The 11,376-nt window shown below is 45.3% G+C and overlaps 1 protein-coding gene across 1 annotated transcript in view; it reads right to left on the bottom strand.

The window, feature by feature from the left end:
* Nucleotides 1–11,376, bottom strand: part of LOC135470434 (dihydropyrimidine dehydrogenase [NADP(+)]-like) — a 32,193-nt gene continuing 20,817 nt past the window's right edge. Inside the window, 5 exon segments of the mRNA XM_064749372.1 lie at nt 1–635; nt 1,062–1,173; nt 2,185–2,268; nt 2,908–3,054; nt 10,855–11,034. Coding sequence (XP_064605442.1) covers nt 505–635; nt 1,062–1,173; nt 2,185–2,268; nt 2,908–3,054; nt 10,855–11,034 — 654 coding nt within the window. The 3' untranslated portion in view covers nt 1–504.

Below are 11,376 nucleotides of genomic sequence, written 5' to 3'. Positions count from 1 at the left end.
GTTTTTTTGTTTAGTATACCAGGTTGTACACATGTGTAACTTGTTTGCCAAAATAAATTTTTACTATGTTCTAAGTTTAGAATGTTATGGTCCGCCTAAATTCAGAAAGTGAATGCCTGGGCATGTACCGAGCAGAATTTGCCGAACTACGCCAAGGCAATATAAACAAATTTCCTGTACCATAAATCCTACGAGACAAACTAGCAAAAACAGAACAATTAAGATAAACTGTTTAAAGAAGTTGTAAAGTGTTGCACAGTTTAACAATTTGCAAAAAGCAAGTACTGATAATGATAAAATACAAATAGGGTCTACTGACAATATAACACAAAAAAAATTATTACGGTTGCACCAAATTCAGGTTACAGATTATATGGCATTAAAGATACAACTAGGAAATGCACTGATTTCATTCCCAAGGCACCGATCATTACAACGATGAGAACAATTTTTACACTGACCAATCTTCACCAAGTAGATATATTATTTGGAACAAGTGAAACCTCACTGTGATGGAAGCACTGATTGGACAGCTGTGTTGAGGGGAATCCCCCTTTTGGGTGAGTAAGGTGTTGTCCTCCTTACCATGGTTATGCAATCAATGATTGGGCAGACTGAGAGACAAAGAGTGCAACCTGTAAAAAAATACAGGTAATACATATAAAAAAATTTATTTTACTACTAAAAGATTCATAATTTCAGCAGTTAATTTGAATTCAGGTGAAAATTAAGGAGCCTCTTAGCAATATGGTCTGTGTGTTCAAGTTCAGTTCATGTTGGCCTCCTCTCCGGCCCTAGATGCAACATGCGGATGGTGGTGGGTTACCCATGGGCTCTGCCTAGTTTCCTTCCATCAAAATGCTGGCCATCATCGTATAAGTGAAATATTCTTGAGTACTGCGTAAAACACAAATCAAATACATAAATAAATAAATTTACCATGCTACATGTAGTTGCATGTAGACAGGTGCAGTCTTCAATTCATCCAAAGATGTGTGTATATTTTTTCATAAAAATAAGTAAGTTAAACCCTTGCAAATATTTTACTAGATCTAGTTTACCTGTGCAGTCTTCATTAACCTTTGGCAGGTGGGTGTCAGGGTCAAACACGATAGCCTGGTAGCCAGAATCATTGCATGCCATGTAGCATTTGCCACAGTTAATGCACATGTCCTGTTATAAAATGACAATATACTGCATGAGCATAGCATGTAAATACACATGTATCAATGTATACACATTAGGCATACTTAACCAAATGTGTTTTCTCTGATTACTCTGAGAAGACCCCTGTTGTTTACAATGCTTAATGTACAGGCTCTTACACAGTTAACGATATGTACAAATTAACTGGTCAGAAGTTTTAATAGATTTTATACCAAATATCTCGTACTGCACTCCCATCCAGTTTTCTCTGATTGAATCAGAGTAGCCTGTTACTTAGCATGCCACTAGCATTCAACTGGTCTCCCAGCAGTTTAGCTGTGGTAGGCAATTGGTATCAAAGTACTTGGATAAAGATATAACAGTTTCGAGTTTGAACTTTTTTTGTATTTAAAGGTAAAAGCAGTCCTGCTGTATCATGTGACCTCTAAAAAATGTCAATCTACCTTTGCTGACATTAATTTACCAATCACCTGTCACATTGTGTTCCAGCTGCACAAATGACACATCTGTCTTTAAGAAATTTCTAAAGTTTACAGTCAGCTACTCAGTTTTCTCCATCATTTGTTTACTCTAAGTAACTTTTTGCAAAAGATTTCTCAGACAGCAATGTTCTCAGGATCAATACCAATTGCCTTATGTTTTTGACAGGTCGCATTATACAGTAAGCCATAAAAGGGTTTGCACTCGAAAACTTCACGATTAAACGTTTTCCCCTTTCACACACGTTGTAATGGATGTAAACCTTAGGAAGATAAGGGAACAGATAAGGGCTATAAGGGAACAATAGGAGAATGCTTGAAGCTTGTTGAGGGTGTGCTATTGGCCAACTTGTCTCTTGTTCATCGCTTCACTTTAGCTGTAGTGCTACTGTATGACAACACAGTGTCCAATACATTAATCAGAAAATAATAACAAGAAACCGTAATTTATAAAAAGTGTTAAATAAAATGTCTTGATACTTTATAACTTATACGTTAATGACACATTTTACAGGCAGTTTTAATTCACTCCTCTCACCTCATCTATCAGGGCCACCACCTGCTGTACATTATCCAGGTCATTATAGGCTCCAATTTTGGACAGGGCCAGACCAATCATTTCCTGTGGAAAATAAACAAAACTTTGCTTTACAAATATTACGTAAACAGTGGTATTATGAATGAATGAGTGATCAGTCCTATCAGGGTGAGGTTGGTTTTCTGTTAAAGGAAAAGAAAACGCGAATATGAAGTATATGAGCAATGATCGACCAATAAACATTGTTGAGGAAACAGTTTGATTTGCCTTTTTCAGAATTTCTTTTCAACCTATTCAAATGATTGCATCTGACTACATTATTAGGACCAGTGGCATCACAGCAGGATTTTGCGACTTAGACTCACACAGACTGCTTGTTTACATCACTCAGAAATGCATACACACATATTTGACCTTGAATGGACCTTGAAACGAGCTACGTCAAGTAAAGAAAACATGGCTGTGAAGACAATGATAGCATGAACAAACCACCTTAGAATCTGATTACTCATTAAAAAAAAACAGATCAAACTATCTGGACAGTGTTTATTGGTCTTTTATCTGAAGCATACTTAATTTTAGTGGGGTTTTTTTTGCCTTTAGTTTATATTTTGTTAGAGAAGCCGTTCCAACACATTGTGCAATGGCTACATTTTGACAGAATTTAAATACCATGCTTTTTTAAAGACCGATATGTAAATAACCCATATACAATATGCACACCTTGACTTTAGGCAGTGGTTTTGACGGTTTGCTAGCAGGTCTCTCAGCAGGGGGAAGTAACTCCTTCCCAAGAAGATCAACATCTGTTTTCATCTTGGCAACCAAGTCCTCTTTCTGCTTTTGATACGGACCAAATGATGGCAGGCTCTGCGTGAAAGAAAAACAGAGCTGATGTGAGACAATCTTTACCATGTTTCTTTAACTTTTTCAAGTAATAAAATTAAATTATTTTACCTAATGTTTGGTCTGTGAAAGTGCATTCTCAGAAGCACACAATGGCCTTAAAATGATATTCTTGAAGCAAATATTTAGATTTTTCTGATAAGAAATGAATCAAACGTCACAAAAAACACTTAAAAAAACTCTTCCAAGGTATATGAATCAATCAGATTCAAACAAAATGTGTCATTTGAAAAAACCTAAACTTTGGGAGAAATTCATATAGTACTCCAAGATGTGTACTACGCTTTTCGCCAAAAGTGGTGTATAGGATGGCTCAATTGTTTGCTAATGACCAGATTCTAAGATGTTCACTTTGCCAAGCAGATTCTTCAATGAGGTTATCTCTTGTTCACACTAAGCTACATTCCAGAGTTTACCTGTGATCTTGTCAGGTGTCCAGCTTCTCCACAGAATGAAGATACAGATGACATACCTTTCCAATGGGCTGTCACTGGTGTGGTACAGGTTTACCCTTCTGGTGTTTGGGTGTGGGAGAACTCTGGCCCATTCAGGTGTTCAGTGTCACCACAGACTGTAGGTACAGATGACTTACCTTACCAATGAGCTGTGACAGTTGTGGTACAGCTTTACCCTTCTGGTGTTTGGGTGTGGGAGAACTCTGGCCCATCCAGGTGTTCAGCATCACCACAGACTGTAGACACAGATGACTTACCTTACCAACGAGTTGTGACAGTTGTGGTACAGGTTTACCCTTCTGGTGTTTGGGTGTGGGAGAACTCTGGCCCATCCAGGTGTTCAGCATCACCACAGACTGTAGGTACAGATGGCTTACCTTACCAATGAGTTGTGACAGCTGTGGTACAGGTTTACCATTCTGGTGTTTGGGTGTGGGAGAACTCTGGCCCATCCAGGTGTTCAGCATCACCACAGACTGTAGGTACAGATGACTTACATTACCAATGAGCTGTGACAGGTGTGGTACAGGTTTACCCTTCTGGTGTTTGGGTGTGGGAGAACTCTGGCCCATTCAGGTGTTCAGTATCACCACAGACTGTAGATACAGATGACTTACCTTACCAATGAGCTGTGACAGGTGTGGTACAGCTTTACCCTTCTGGTGTTTGGGTGTGGGAGAACTCTGGCCCATTCAGGTGTTCAGCATCACCACAGACTGTAGATACAGATGACCTACCTTACCAATGAGCTGTGACAGGTGTGGTACAGGTTCACCCTTCTGGTGTTTGGGTGTGGGAGAACTCTGGCCCATCCAGGTGTTCAGCATCACCACAGACTGTAGATACAGATGACTTACCTTACCAATGAGTTGTGACAGGTGTGGTACAGGTTTACCCTTCTGGTGTTTGGGTGTGGGAGAACTCTGGCCCATCTAGGTGTTCAGCATCACCACAGACTGCAGATACAGATGACTTACCTTACCAATGAGCTGTGACAGGTGTGGTACAGGTTTACCATTCTGGTGTTTGGGTGTGGGAGAACTCTGGCCCATCTAGGTGTTCAGCCTCACCACAGACTGTAGACACAGATGACTTACCTTACCAATGAGCTGTGACAGTTGTGGTACAGGTTTACCCTTCTGGTGTTTGGGTGTGGGAGAACTCTAGCCCATCCAGGTGTTCAGCCTCACCACAGACTGTAGATACAGATGACTTACCTTACCAATGAGCTGTGACAGGTTTGGTACAGCTTTACCCTTCTGGTGTTTGGGTGTGGGAGGACTCTGGCCCATCCAGGTGTTCAGCATCACCACAGACTGTAGATACAGATGACTTACCTTACCAATGAGCTGTGACAGGTGTTGTACAGGTTTACCCTTCTGGTGTTTGGGTGTGGGAGGACTCTGGCCCATCCAGGTGTTCAGCCTTTCCACAGACTGTAGATACAGATGACTTACCTTACCAATGAGCTGTGACAGGTTTGGTACAGGTTTACCCTTCTGGTGTTTGGGTGTGGGAGGACTCTAGCCCATCCAGGTCTTCAGCCTCACCACAGACTGTAGATACAGATGACTTACCTTACCAATGAGCTGTGACAAGTTTGGTACAGGTTTACCCTTCTGGTGTTTGGGTGTGGGAGGACTCTGGCCCATCCAGGTGTTCAGCCTCACCACAGACTGTAGATACAGATGACTTACCTTACCAATGAGCTGTGACAGGTGTGGTACAGGTTTAACCTTCTGGTGTTTGGGTGTGGGAGAACTCTGGCCCATCCAGGTGTTCAGCATCACCACAGACTGTAGACACAGATGACTTACCTTACCAATGAGCTGTGACAGTTGTGGTACAGCTTTACCCTTCTGGTGTTTGGGTGTGGGACTCTAGCCCATCCAGGTGTTCAGCCTCACCACAGACTGTAGATACAGATGACTTACCTTAACAATGAGATGTGACAGGTTTGGTACAGGTTTACCCTTCTGGTGTTTGGGTGTGGGAGAACTCTGGCAAATCCAGGTGTTCAGCCTCACCACAGACTGTAGATACAGATGACTTACCTTACCAATGAGCTGTGACAGGTGTGGTACAGCTTTACCCTTCTGGTGTTTGGGTGTGAGAGAACTCTGGCCCATCCAGGTGTTCAGCATCACCAGAGACTGAAGACACAGATGACTTACCTTACCAATGAGCTGTGACAGTTGTGGTACAGGTTTACCCTTCTGGTGTTTGGGTGTGGGAGAACTCTGGCCCATCCAGGTGTTCAGCCTCACCACAGACTGTAGACACAGATGACTTACCTTACCAATGAGCTGTGACAGTTGTGGTACAGGTTTACTCTTCTGGTGTTTGGGTGTGGGAGAACTCTAGCCCATCCAGGTGTTCAGCCTCACCACAGACTGTAGATACAGATGACTTACCTTACCAATGAGCTGTGACAGGTTTGGTACAGCTTTACCCTTCTGGTGTTTGTGTGTGGGAGGACTCTGGCCCATCCAGGTGTTCAGCATCACCACAGGCTGTAGATACAGATGACTTACCTTACCAATGAGCTGTGACAGGTGTGGTACAGGTTTACCCTTCTGGTGTTTGGGTGTGGGAGGACTCTGGCCCATCCAGGTGTTCAGCCTTTCCACAGACTGTAGATACAGATGACTTACCTTACCAATGAGCTGTGACAGGTTTGGTACAGCTTTACCCTTCTGGTGTTTGGGTGTGGGAGAACTCTGGCCCATCCAGGTGTTCAGCATCACCACAGACTGTAGACACAGATGACTTACCTTACCAATGAGCTGTGACAGTTGTGGTACAGCTTTACCCTTCTGGTGTTTGGGTGTGGGACTCTAGCCCATCCAGGTGTTCAGCCTCACCACAGACTGTAGATACAGATGACTTACCTTAACAATGAGATGTGACAGGTTTGGTACAGGTTTACCCTTCTGGTGTTTGGGTGTGGGAGAACTCTGGCAAATCCAGGTGTTCAGCCTCACCACAGACTGTAGATACAGATGACTTACCTTACCAATGAGCTGTGACAGGTGTGGTACAGCTTTACCCTTCTGGTGTTTGGGTGTGGGAGAACTCTGGCCCATCCAGGTGTTCAGCATCACCAGAGACTGAAGACACAGATGACTTACCTTACCAATGAGCTGTGACAGTTGTGGTACAGGTTTACCCTTCTGGTGTTTGGGTGTGGGAGAACTCTGGCCCATCCAGGTGTTCAGCCTCACCACAGACTGTAGACACAGATGACTTACCTTACCAATGAGCTGTGACAGTTGTGGTACAGGTTTACCCTTCTGGTGTTTGGGTGTGGGAGAACTCTAGCCCATCCAGGTGTTCAGCCTCACCACAGACTGTAGATACAGATGACTTACCTTACCAATGAGCTGTGACAGGTTTGGTACAGCTTTACCCTTCTGGTGTTTGGGTGTGGGAGGACTCTGGCCCATCCAGGTGTTCAGCATCACCACAGGCTGTAGATACAGATGACTTACCTTACCAATGAGCTGTGACAGGTGTGGTACAGGTTTACCCTTCTGGTGTTTGGGTGTGGGAGGACTCTGGCCCATCCAGGTGTTCAGCCTTTCCACAGACTGTAGATACAGATGACTTACCTTACCAATGAGCTGTCACAGGTTTGGTACAGCTTTACCCTTCTGGTGTTTGGGTGTGGGAGGACTCTAGCCCATCCAGGTCTTCAGCCTCACCACAGACTGTAGATACAGATGACTTACCTTACCAATGAGCTGTGACAGGTTTGGTACAGGTTTACCCTTCTGGTGTTTGGGTGTGGGAGAACTCTAGCCCATCCAGGTGTTCAGCCTCACCACAGACTGTAGATACAGATGACTTACCTTACCAATGAGCTGTGACAGGTGTGGTACAGGTTTACCCTTCTGGTGTTTGGGTGTGGGAGAACTCTGGCCCATCCAGGTGTTCAGCATCACCACAGACTGTAGACACAGATGACTTACCTTACCAATGAGCTGTGACAGTTGTGGTACAGGTTTACCCTTCTGGTGTTTGGGTGTGGGACTCTAGCCCATCCAGGTGTTCAGCCTCACCACAGACTGTAGATACAGATGACTTACCTTAACAATGAGATGTGACAGGTTTGGTACAGGTTTACCCTTCTGGTGTTTGGGTGTGGGAGAACTCTGGCAAATCCAGGTGTTCAGCCTCACCACAGACTGTAGGTACAGATGACTTACCTTACCAATGAGCTGTGACAGGTGTGGTACAGCTTTACCCTTCTGGTGTTTGGGTGTGGGAGAACTCTGGCCCATCCAGGTGTTCAGCATCACCACAGACTGAAGACACAGATGACTTACCTAACCAATGAGCTGTGACAGCTGTGGTACAGGTTTACCCTTCTGGTGTTTGGGTGTGGGAGAACTCTGGCCCATCCAGGTGTTCAGCATCATCACAGACTGTAGGTACAGATGACTTACATTACCAATGAGCTGTGACAGGTGTGGTACAGGTTTACCCTTCTGGTGTTTGGGTGTGGGAGAACTCTGGCCCATTCAGGTGTTCAGTATCACCACAGACTGTAGATACAGATGACTTACCTTACCAATGAGCTGTGACAGGTGTGGTACAGCTTTACCCTTCTGGTGTTTGGGTGTGGGAGAACTCTGGCCCATTCAGGTGTTCAGCATCACCACAGACTGTAGATACAGATGACTTACCTTACCAATGAGCTGTGACAGGTGTGGTACAGGTTCACCCTTCTGGTGTTTGGGTGTGGGAGAACTCTGGCCCATCCAGGTGTTCAGCATCACCACAGACTGTAGATACAGATGACTTACCTTACCAATGAGTTGTGACAGGTGTGGTACAGGTTTACCCTTCTGGTGTTTGGGTGTGGGAGAACTCTGGCCCATCTAGGTGTTCAGCATCACCACAGACTGCAGATACAGATGACTTACCTTACCAATGAGCTGTGACAGGTGTGGTACAGGTTTACCATTCTGGTGTTTGGGTGTGGGAGAACTCTGGCCCATCTAGGTGTTCAGCCTCACCACAGACTGTAGACACAGATGACTTACCTTACCAATGAGCTGTGACAGTTGTGGTACAGGTTTACCCTTCTGGTGTTTGGGTGTGGGAGAACTCTAGCCCATCCAGGTGTTCAGCCTCACCACAGACTGTAGATACAGATGACTTACCTTACCAATGAGCTGTGACAGGTTTGGTACAGCTTTACCCTTCTGGTGTTTGGGTGTGGGAGAACTCTGGCCCATCCAGGTGTTCAGCATCACCACAGACTGTAGATACAGATGACTTACCTTACCAATGAGCTGTGACAGGTGTGGTACAGGTTTACCCTTCTGGTGTTTGGGTGTGGGAGGACTCTGGCCCATCCAGGTGTTCAGCCTTTCCACAGACTGTAGATACAGATGACTTACCTTACCAATGAGCTGTGACAGGTTTGGTACAGCTTTACCCTTCTGGTGTTTGGGTGTGGGAGGACTCTAGCCCATCCAGGTGTTCAGCCTCACCACAGACTGTAGATACAGATGACTTACCTTACCAATGAGCTGTGACAGGTGTGGTACAGGTTTACCCTTCTGGTGTTTGGGTGTGGGAGGACTCTGGCCCATCCAGGTGTTCAGCCTCACCACAGACTGTAGATACAGATGACTTACCTTACCAATGAGCTGTGACAGCTGTGGTACAGGTTTACCCTTCTGGTGTTTGGGTGTGGGAGAACTCTGGCCCATCCAGGTGTTCAGCATCACCACAGACTGTAGACACAGATGACTTACCTTACCAATGAGCTGTGACAGTTGTGGTACAGGTTTACCCTTCTGGTGTTTGGGTGTGGGACTCTAGCCCATCCAGGTGTTCAGCCTCACCACAGACTGTAGATACAGATGACTTACCTTAACAATGAGATGTGACAGGTTTGGTACAGGTTTACCCTTCTGGTGTTTGGGTGTGGGAGAACTCTGGCAAATCCAGGTGTTCAGCCTCACCACAGACTGTAGATACAGATGACTTACCTTACCAATGAGCTGTGACAGGTGTGGTACAGCTTTACCCTTCTGGTGTTTGGGTGTGGGAGAACTCTGGCCCATCCAGGTGTTCAGCATCACCACAGACTGAAGACACAGATGACTTACCTTACCAATGAGCTGTGACAGTTGTGGTACAGGTTTACCCTTCTGGTGTTTGGGTGTGGGAGAACTCTGGCCCATCCAGGTGTTCAGCCTCACCACAGACTGTAGACACAGATGACTTACCTTACCAATGAGCTGTGACAGTTGTGGTACAGGTTCACCCTTCTGGTGTTTGGGTGTGGGAGAACTCTGGCCCATCCAGGTGTTCAGCCCCACCACAGACTGTAGTTACAGATGACTTACCTTACCAATGAGCTGTGACAGTTGTAGTACAGGTTTACCCTTCTGGTGTTTGGGTGTGGGAGGACTCTGACCCATCCAGGTGTTCAGCCTTTCCACAGACTGTAGGTACAGATGACTTACCTTACCAATGAGCTGTGACAGTTGTAGTACAGGTTTACCCTTCTGGTGTTTGGGTGTGGGAGGACTCTGGCCCATCCAGGTGTTCAGGCTTTCCACAGACTGTAGGTACAGATGACTTACCTTACCAATGAGCTGTGACAGTTGTGGTACAGCTTTACCCTTCTGGTGTTTGGGTGTGGGAGGACTCTGGCCCATCCAGGTGTTCAGCCTTTCCACAGACTGTAGGTACAGATGACTTACCTTACCAATGAGCTGTGACAGTTGTGGTACAGGTTTACCCTTCTGGTGTTTGGGTGTGGGAAGACTCTGGCCCATCCAGGTGTTCAGCCTTTCCACAGACTGTAGGTACAGGAGAGTCTTCAAACCAGTGGTGTAATCATCAATCAAAGTGAAATCCTGGTTCTGAACAGCACTGCACACCTGATAATATAGATACCATACACAATTAATAACTAGACACAGATGACTTACCTTACCAATGAGCTGTGACAGTTGTGGTACAGGTTTACCCTTCTGGTGTTTGGGTGTGGGAGAACTCTGGCCCATCCAGGTCTTCAGCCCCACCACAGACTGTAGTTACAGATGACTTACCTTACCAATGAGCTGTGACAGTTGTAGTACAGGTTTACCCTTCTGGGTGTGGGAGGACTCTGGCCCATCCAGGTGTTCAGGCTTTCCAGAGACTGTAGGTACAGATGACTTACCTTACCAATGAGCTGTGACAGTTGTGGTACAGCTTTACCCTTCTGGTGTTTGGGTGTGGGAGGACTCTGGCCCATCCAGGTGTTCAGCCTTTCCACAGACTGTAGGTACAGATGACTTACCTTACCAATGAGCTGTGACAGTTGTGGTACAGGTTTACCCTTCTGGTGTTTGGGTGTGGGAGGACTCTGGCCCATCCAGGTGTTCAGCCTTTCCACAGACTGTAGGTACAGGAGAGTCTTCAAACCAGTGGTGTAATCATCAATCAAAGTGAAATCCTGGTTCTGAACAGCACTGCACACCTGATAATATAGATACCATACACAATTAATAACTAGACTGGTGATTTAAGGTCGTACTTGAGTATTTTCATTATCACACAGCCAAATGTATTAGTTGAAGAAACTGGTTTTGCAGGAAACTGATCATGACCTGAAGGAGACAAAGCAGCTCCTGGAGAATACCACTCAGGTTCCGGAAGAAACTGACCATGTCCTGAAGGAGCAGGAAACCAATCAGAGCTTGGCAGAAACCAGTCAGGACCAATCAGACTGTGGCATAAACCAATCCGGGCGTAAAGGAAACCAGAACCCAACAAAACAAGGCCTGAAGGATAACAATCACAGCGTGGCAGAAAACCAATA

The sequence above is a fragment of the Liolophura sinensis genome, chromosome 7, assembly GCF_032854445.1.
Source record: "Liolophura sinensis isolate JHLJ2023 chromosome 7, CUHK_Ljap_v2, whole genome shotgun sequence".
Lineage (NCBI taxonomy): Eukaryota > Metazoa > Mollusca > Polyplacophora > Chitonida > Chitonidae > Liolophura > Liolophura sinensis.
The sequence above is the reverse complement of the archived record's forward strand: the minus strand, read 5'-3'. Positions and strand labels throughout refer to the sequence as shown.